Raw genomic sequence first — 9,624 nt, 5'->3', positions numbered from 1 at the left:
CTTGGACACCCTGAACAGGCTCATGCACCTTTCCCCGCACCTCTGAAGGACGCCGACCAATGACCACCCTCTGGGCTAGTGCCCAGAACCGCTTCACGGGAGCCCTGTGGGCGGAGGGGGTGGGCAGGCAGGGGCGCAGGGTCGCGAACAACACACCCCCACCTCTGCGCGCGCTCAGCGGGCCACGGTAAAATTATCAAAGGCTGACTGGTCCGCGGCGATAAAAAGGTTGGGGACCACTGAGGTAGAGGACTTCTCTTGACTACCTGATGTTTTTGTCTGAATGTACTTTGTGGATTAAAGTTTAATATATAAAGTTTATAAAAAGGAAGGTGTTTTGTTTCTCAACCATAAGATTGTTCATGAAAGGATTGTAGGTATAGGAAATGATTTAAGTGTAAGAGAAGAGCAGGAAGAACCCAGGGGCGGTGTTTAAAAGAGGGATCAACCTAGAATCCCTATATGGCTGCAAGTGAACTAAACTCAACCTTCCTTGAATTCCATTGACCCTTCTCAAATACATAGAATAGGGGTCAGCAACCTTAAACACTCAAAAAGCCACAAAGGTCCTAACTGGAAGCCCCCTGTTAAATTCTGGAGCCGACTGGAAGTCCAGTTCCCCCACCATAGAGTCTCCTCCTAATGCAGCATCCTTTTCCTTCTACCTGTCCTAACTAAAAGCCCTATCAATTGCAGAGCCGACCGGCTATGGGGAGCCACAGCAGAAGGATGAAAGAGCCACATGCGGCTCCAGAGCTGCAGGTTACCGACCCCCGCCCTAGCAAATCATACCCTTATTAGGGAAGATTCTGTGCATAGGCATGAGTAGAAGTAAATCGGTTTAATTGGAGCTTCATGTGTGGACCTGATCTTCCCCACCTGACCTTAACAGATTTATAGCCAACCGATTCATGATGAATGTTTACATTTTTATTTTATTTTAGATCACAGGAAGAATTCAACTGTGGTGTGAGTTGCAAATGTTAACTCCTTGAAAGAAGCCACCTTCAATACAATAAATAAAGCCTGTTAAATTCTCCAATTTGATCTTTAGAGATAACGTACTTTCACAAAATAGTTACTCATAAGAGCAGAGCCCCCGCTATCTTCCATGTCCTGGAGAAAACAATAAATAAACAAATGAATGAATAAGTAGTAGACATTTAGATTTGAAAACATTTTTTTAAAAAAGCCTTTCTGACATCAGATCTCCAAGAATGTACAGGATCACCTACACAAACTGTCACTGCAATTCCACATACGCAGTGTATTTTAGGGATCCTATCAAGAGTTGGAATTAAATACAATTTAATTTACACACTCTGCCCCTGCAAGCCGGTAAAAACAGTGTATTTTAATGGCCCTATCGAAGAGCTGTAACCAAATCCAATTTAATCTTAACAGTATTTAACTTAAAAAATTTAAAAAATGATTTGGATATTATGTACGACACAAACGAGAGCGGAAGGCGATTCTCCTCCCATCTTTAAAGCCCTTCGAACTGTTTTCATTCGATGAACCCAAGGACACCCAAACTGGCTGAATGTAACATGCAAAACAATGACACATCTTTTACCGTGAGCAAAGCCTAGATATCCAATCTGGACCGACAGCTGCGTGTGGTTAAGTCAGAATAATCTAGCAATCGGTTCGGCTTTTAGGGAGGCTTACAGGAATCCCCGGAGAAAAGGGGGAAGAACGACTAGTCACCAGTGAAAGACTATCTGCCCCAAGACCAATACGGCTCACATCGCTCAGGAATATGAGCTTTAAACAGGGCCAATTGATACGCAGGATCTTGGACCAAGATGCCCACGGAAACCGGCCGAGGCAGCACATTCAGCTTCTCAAGACCTGCTGAGGTTGGGGGCAAGGGGGGGGGAGTTTGCTGCAGGCAACTGTTTTGGCTCCTGCTTAAGACAGGCTTCAACACATCCTGGAGAAAGCAGGTGTCCGGACACAAATGTCTTTTCCTGGCAGAGTTGGGAGAAAGTGTGAGACCAGGACTAAATTGCATTTAGTCAATTGCATTTTGGGAACGGCGGATATGCGACGAGCAGTGGTAGGATCCTGCTGGCTCAACAACCGGTTCGGTGACGTGCGCTCCACGCGCGTGCTCAGTTTTAACAAAAATTTCCCTTCCACGTTACTTCTGGGGAGCAATATAGCTGAGGCACGGCAATCCGCTCTACCGCGTGAATCAGCTGAGAGGATATAGTAAGCAAAGCGCAAAGGCAGGCGGGCCCAGCTGATCGTCGGAGCTACTGGTTCGTCCAAACCGGTCCGAACCAACTGAATCCCACCCCTGGGAATGAGACATTTCCCCCAAGTCTTTTTGTGTGCTAATTTCATTTCCCCAAAATGGAATAGTTTTGCTGATTTTTAAGCTTGCAAAAGAAACCAAACGACCGCTAAACCTCTTAGTGCTTGATCTTAACTGTGTGCGGTTGTGTGTGTGTGCGGGTGCGTGCATACGCCTTCATTGCCTCGTTTGCACTTTTCTACAATATTTAGGCGCCTCCAGTTGACTAAAACCAACAGCTCAGTTCACCAGAAATAACCCAGAGGGCATTAGAGGGAAGCATGGCTGCCATTTGTCACAATCATTCAATTTGGAAAAATTAAATATTGCAAATGCTTTTTTTCTTCAAGTATTGCGGACAAAACTCTAAGGTGAAATAGTCATCATCTTTTAACGATCCCATAATCCCTTGTGGAGAGGAGTCTGGGCAACTGAATGGAGCTAGCAAGAGTGTTGAATGGCCCGATGCCCTTCCTGTCACCAATGCGGAGTTTTGTTCAGCAGATATAGTCTCCATTGTGCCCATAGAGAGACATATCTGCCTCTACCTAGGATGGAACTCACAGCCTCTTGATTGTGAGGATACGATACCACTCCATTCTTTGACTCGATGACAGATTATAATTTACGGGGGGGGGGGGGTCCTTTCCACCTATTATGGCACCAAGACAGCACTGAGATCTAGAGTTAATCGATTTCCCCCTTTCGTCCTGCACTTAATACTACATGCATTCAAGAAAAAGATTCCCTTTTTGATTTGCGCTACCTCCAGGTATCACAGCTTGACTAAAATACAACAGCAAGCAGCTGTGAAAAGGTGGTGCGCAACAGCCTTTGGCAAGATTACCACGGTAAGAGCTGCATACTTAATTCCTTGCAAAACCATAATTGTTAAATTGTTAATTTGGGCAAAATGGTTGCATGGCTTATTATTATTATTATTATCAGTATTGATTGAAAATCTAGCAGAGCAGCTCCATCACTTTGGAGGGTTACGAAGAGCCAGTGGCGAAGAGAAAAATCTGAAGAAGAGGCATAACTTTCAGAGTTGAAAGATCAGCGAGAACAGCCTGGAAAGAAAAGGAGAAAACTATTATTATTTCATAAAAGGAAAGATCAGCAAGTAACTTCTTCATTGATCGATGCACAGGGACGTTTTCTGCGTTGACTTTGACAAGCGCCCGTGGAGATTCTCAGTCATCCAGGTCGTGGTTGTCCCAAAGGTGCTTTTTCAAAAGGCAACTGGGTTTTGCTTTTCCTTGAAGTCGTTTCGCTTCTCATCCAAGAAGCTTCTTCAGGTCTGACGGGAGGAGGATGGAAGGATTTACCATATTTTTCGGACTATAAGACGCACTGGAGTATAAGATGCACCAAGGTTTTGAAGAGGCAAATTAAAAAAAAAAGTTTTTGCACTCTGCAAACCTCACGAAAACGACCCGTTTTTCATAACGGCTTGTTTTTCCCCCCAAAAAAGCATGAACAGCCTTTAGAGGCTGTTGGGGGAGGGGGCAGCAAAAAAATGGTCCATTTTTTGCAAAAACAGGCCCATTTTTCATCAAAGGGGGGAAGCATGGATAGCTTTTAGGAAGCTTATAGAGTGCTCCTGGGGGTTGGGGGGGGGGGAATTGTGGGGAAAATGGGCCATTTTTCACTCCTTTCTGCCCTCCCAAGCCCCTAGGAGCTATCTAAAAGCTTCCTAGAGCAGTGTTTCTCAACCTTTTTTGTGCAAAGGCACACTTTTTTCATGAAAAAAATCACGAGGCACACCACCATTAGAAAATATTAAAAAAATTTAACTCTGTGCCTATATTGACTATATATAAAGTAATTTTCCCACGGCACACCTTACACTATGTCACGGCACACTAGTGTGCCGCGGCACAGTGGGTGAAAAACACTGTCCTAGAGGATCTACATGGCCATTTTGGTGAATGGAGTGGGGTTTCGGGATGCAAAAATGCTGTATTCAGTGTATAAGACGCACCCAGAATTTCAGCCTCTTTTTTGAGGGGAAAAAGGTGTGTCTTATACTCCGAAAAATACAGTATATTCCTTGTAGCCAGCTGGTCATTAGCACTCTTTCTGAGAGTCATTGAGGCCACTTGGAAGTTTATCTGTGCCTTTGGGGTCACCTGAGCAGCCACACCCCATTTGCACTATTTGGGTGACCCTGAGGGCGCAGATAAAGGTCCAAGTGGCCTCAATGACTCTCAGATGTCTGCAAGGAATATAAATCCTTCCATTCTCCATGATTCAATCAGAACGGAAGAAGCTTCTTGGATGAGAAGCAAAACGTCTTCAAATCCAACTGACTTTTGAAAAAAACAAGTTGGGTCTATGGAAAAGCCTTTCAACTTTGATCGAGGTTAAACTTCCAAGTTCATTGAAAAAGAGGCTGAATGAAAGCACACGGCATGAGCAAGTAAACAGTTTTTTTAAAATTTTATTTTGGGATTTAGACCTCGTTCTAATATGCCTCACTGATGCTGAAGGGAGTCTAAAATTTCACCTTGTATCTAAAAATAATTGTGCGTTAAGAATCCTTATCCGGCTTGGGTTAAATTATAAGTCTTATAAAGCTGTGGTTTTAATTGGGCTTCAACCTCATGCCCTTTCATTTTCAAAGTAGCATTTTTATTACTTTTTTTTACTTGAAAGTAACACTTTATGCCGTTGCTTGACGCTACCAACTTAAGAGAATGCTGTTCGAAGTATTACCGGTTCGGACAGGAAGGCTGGGCACAGAGTGGTGAGGACAGCAAAAAAGATTATTGGAAGTTCACTTCCTTCTAATTCAGGACATGGCATATCAGCGATATTGAAGGTCTGCAAAATTGTCTAGGTCAGTGATGGCGAACCTATGGCACACATTCCAGAGGTGGCACACAAAGCCCCCTCTTTGGGCATGCGCATCATCACCAGCTGCTCTTCTGATTTTTGGCATACACATGCATGCTGCAGGTCTTCGCGGGCACTGGTGTGCCAGGAAACAGCCTGAAATGTCCATTTTCCAGACCATTTTCAGGCTGTTTTTGGAGCGTTTGGGGGGCAAAAACAGCCTGGAAAACGGCCTGAACACAGTGGAAAAAAGGCCTGAAAACACCCCAAAAACAGCCTGAAAATGGCTGAAAAATGCCCCCCAAAACAGGCAGGGATGCACATTCCACTTTGGGTACTCGGTGCCGAAAAGGTTCGCCATCACTGGTCTAGGACATACTCTCTATGACTGGTATTCTTTTTTACCTTCTGGGAGGAGGCTTTGTGGTATCCAAAGCAGAACTAGATTCTGTAATAGTACATTGTATCATATAGTGTATGATAGATAGATAGATAGATGATAGATGATAGATAGATAGATAGATAGATAGATAGATAGATAGATGATAGATAGATAGATAGATAGATAGATAGATAGATAGATAGATAGATAGATAGATAATGTATAAGGTACAGGATGCATTGTTCTGTATTTCTCACATGGAAAATGATGACTTCTTAAAAGAACAGAAAATGCTATGCTAGTGATAGGTTACCATTCACTTGGTTACAACTTTCTGTAATAAAAATAGGAAATGACAGTTGATGCCACCAAACTCAATACTATTCTGGATCAGAGGTGGCATTCAGCAGGTTCTGACCAGTTCTGGAGAACCGGTAGCGGAAATTTTGATTAGTTTGGAGAACTGGTAGCGGAAATTTTGATTAGTTCGGAGAACCGATAAATACCACCTCTGACTGGAAATGGGGATTTTGCAGCATCCTTCCCATGGAGTGGGGAGGGAATGAAGATTTTACAGTATCCTTCCCCTGCCACGCCCACCAAGCCACACCCACCAAGCCATGCCACACCTGCCAAGCCATGCCCACAGATCTGGTAGTAAAAAAAAAATTGAATCCCACCACTGTTCTGGATGCCTGTCTGAAAAATTGTTAATGTTCATTAAACATTTGGCTTTGAAAAAATGAATCAAAGGGGAACTGGATTTAATGTGAGAGGACATTAAACTTCATTATATATTAAAGAATGCTTAACTTGCAGCTAATTACTGTACATAAAACATATGCAGAACCAAATACTTTTCCAGAACCTAGAAGATCCGGATTATAAACCAGATGGGAACATTAAACATGAAATTCTTTTTAATATTATATTAATTCTTATTAATATTATAATATTTATAATCACAAAATAGAACTAATGGCTAGAAGCTTCCAAACGAAGCATTTCTTTACGCTAACCATAAAGAGATCAATAAAGGCGAGTCTGATTTGCTATTATTATTTTATTTATATCTTGCCTTGGCTATTTTTGCAAATAACTCAAGGCAGCACACATACCTAATACTCCTTCCTGCTCCTATTTTCTGCACCACAACCCTGTGAGGTGGGCTGAGCTGAGAGATGGCCCAAAGTCACCTAGCTGGCTTTTTAGGGCTTTGAACTTACGGTCTTCCGCTGCCTAGTGTGGTGCCTTACCCACTAGACCAGAGGTGTCAAACTTGATTTCATTGAGTGCCACATCAGGGTTGTGTTTGACCTCAGGGAGCTGGGTTGAAGGGCGTGGGGCAGAGGTGGTATTCAGCAAGTTCTGACCACTTCTGGAGAATCGGTAGCGGACATTTTCAGTACTTCGGAGAACTGGTAAACACTACCTCTGGCTGGCCCCGCCCCATCTATTCTCTGCCTCCTGAGTCCCAGCTGATCAGAAGGAAATGGAGATTTTACAGTATCCTTCCCCTGCCACACCCACCAAGCCACGCCATGCCCACCAAGCCACGCCCACAGAACTGGTAGTAAAAAAATTGAATCCCACCACTAGTGTGTAGTCAAGGGGCGTGGCCATGATGGGCGTGATATAGGACTCATGTCGGGGGCACCAGTGGTGGCGGTGCTAAGGCAGGGCTTCCCTGAGAACCTCCCTCACTCTTATTATAATCTCTTTCCTTTTCTTCTTTTTCCTTCCCTCTTCATTCTCCCTTCTTCCTCCTTCGGCTCTTTCCTTCTTTTTCCTTCCTTGCTCTCTTTCCATCTTTCTTTTGTCTTTCCTCTTTCCCTTTCTCCTTTCCTGTCCCTTCTTAAGACGCTCAAATGCCAAAGGGGAAACATTTATCCGTTTGTTTTGTTTTTAGTTTGTTTTGATTGCCAGCGAATGACCCCCTTCTCCGAGCTCTATTTTCACTGGCAGAGGGTTGCAGGAGGCCGTTGTGGCCAAAAACGGGGCTCGCCCCCCACCCTCTATTTTCGCTAGCAGAAGCACTGTGGACAGAGTCCTTTGCTGTTTCCAGGCCAGCCAGATCTAAGGGTTCACCGACAAAAGGGCGAAGGATAAAACCGCGCCCGACTAAACCGCGTCGCTGACGTCATCAACAGGGTGACAACAGTGCAGAGACAGAAGCATGCTGTAAACCCTAAACCTAAACTTAACCCCTAAACCTAACCCCCCTAAACCTAATCCTAAACCTAACCCTAAACCTAACCCTAAACCTAATCCTAACCCTTAACCTAACCCTAAACCTAACCCTAACCCTAACCCTAACCCTAACCCTTAACCTAACCCTAAACCTAACCCTAACCCTAACCCTAACCCTTAACCTAACCCTAAACCTAACCCTAAACCTAACCCTTACCTTAAGTTGAATCGGCTTTCTTTCAACGCGCTATTTAAAGCGCCCTTCTTTCTCCACGCTGGCTGTTGTCGCCGCGTTGATGACGTCAGCGACGCGGTTTAGTCGGGCGCGGTTTTGTCGTTCGCCCTTTTGACGGGTCACGGATCTAAGCACTCCACAGGCCAGATCCGGCCCATGGGCCTTGAGTTTCACACCCTGCACTACACCCGCTCTAACATTTCTGTTCTCTTTTATCGTTATTTGGATTGTTTTCAACAAATTTGTTTTGTTTTACAGTATTCCTGAGTAAACAGCTATGGATTCTTTTGGGGTTAACCTTCCAATGCAAAACTAATTTTCTAGTGCTGCTTCTAAAGAGGTAAATGCTATTTATTATTTCATTTATTTGGTTTCTCTCATGGTTCCACCCCCCCCTACCAAGAGGCTACTCAAAGTAAATAATGGAAAAATAATAGAATAGCTATCGAAACCAAATGCTGGTCACCGCACTGTGGCCAGCTGTTTTCGTTATGCTTTGGTTTTAAACTCAAACTGACTTGTCCCAGTTACAAATGGGTAATTTGTCAGGAGTTCTGTTTACTCAAGCAGAGTTTCTGAATAGTTATGTAAGAAGAAGAAAACAAAGGCTGGAGGGAAAGGGGAAAGAAAATTCATGTTAAGGATGGATGTGGAAGAAATATAAAATAACTGTAACTTATAATAAAGCCACAATTCCAAGCATAACTTAGCTGGGAAGAAAACTCATTGAATCCTTGAATGCTTTATATCAGGGGTGCCAAGAGCCCATTTTTGCTGGCAGAGCATTCGGGTCGCCACAGGCACCCCTGACATGAGTGACGTCAACCTGGTCGCCCCCACCCTGGCTCCCCAAGATCAAGCACAACCAGGGGTGGAATTCAACTGGTTCGGACCAGTTCAGGTGAACCAATTGCTAATTTTGCATCTGGTTCGCCGAACCAGTAGTTGGAAGGACTGGCTGGCCCCGCCCCACTCCTCCCAGGAGTCTCCAGGCGGCTGTTTATCATGCCAGGTAAGCGCAGGGTCCACACAGAGCCTGGGGAGGGTGAAAAACGGGTCTCCCGGAAGTTCTGGAAGTCCAGAGACGGGCCTGTTTCCAGCTTCCAGAACCTGGGGGAAAACGTTTTCACCCTCCCAGAGCCTCGAGGAAAGCTCCTACAGCCTGGGGAGAGGGAAAACGCCCTCCCCCTTCCGCCATGGTGCAGGAGGCTGAGTAATCCACGCCCCCATGCCCACACCCACCCAGCCACCGGGCAGAGAACCAGTTACTAAAATTTTTCAATCCCATCCCTGAACACAACCCTGATGCAGCCCTCAATGAAATCGAGTTTGACACCACTGCTTTATATGGAAAGTGATAAGCATTTTCAGAGACAAGGCAGAACAAAATATTACCGAAAACCAAAAATAGCTACAGTAAGCTTATTTGTGGCACTCTCTTTTAGCCACGTTTTGACTATTCTTTGCAGAACTCTGCGGATGTTATTAAAGGGGAGAGCAATTAGATGAAAACTCAGAGCAGAACTGAAAAGGGTAAAAAAAAAAAAACATGTTGAAGGTTTACAATCCAAATTAATTATTTTTTTCCCTTTCAACAGTTGTGGGTTTTTTTGTTTTGTTTTTTAATGAATTGCAATCTGCATTTTCAAAACATCTCCTGAACTTCTTCCAGGGTAA

The 9,624-nt window shown here is 44.2% G+C and overlaps 1 protein-coding gene across 2 annotated transcripts in view; it reads right to left on the bottom strand.

Annotated features, from left to right (window-relative positions):
* Positions 1–919: 919 nt before the first annotated feature.
* Positions 920–9,624, bottom strand: part of TBC1D19 (TBC1 domain family member 19) — a 66,919-nt gene continuing 58,214 nt past the window's right edge. Inside the window, exon 21 of one of the 2 annotated variants that reach the window (XM_087724792.1) lies at positions 920–3,372. In XM_087724792.1, coding sequence (XP_087580918.1) covers positions 3,295–3,372 — 78 coding nt within the window. In that variant the 3' untranslated portion in view covers positions 920–3,294. The remainder of the gene's footprint in view (positions 3,373–9,624) is intronic. The other variant, XM_087724793.1, reaches the window with a different exon arrangement.

Source organism: Thamnophis sirtalis, unplaced genomic scaffold (genome assembly GCF_051295495.1).
Source record: "Thamnophis sirtalis isolate CommonGarterSnake01/CBP01778 unplaced genomic scaffold, rThaSir2_p1.2 scaffold_10, whole genome shotgun sequence".
NCBI lineage: Eukaryota > Metazoa > Chordata > Lepidosauria > Squamata > Natricidae > Thamnophis > Thamnophis sirtalis.
The sequence above is the reverse complement of the archived record's forward strand: the minus strand, read 5'-3'. Positions and strand labels throughout refer to the sequence as shown.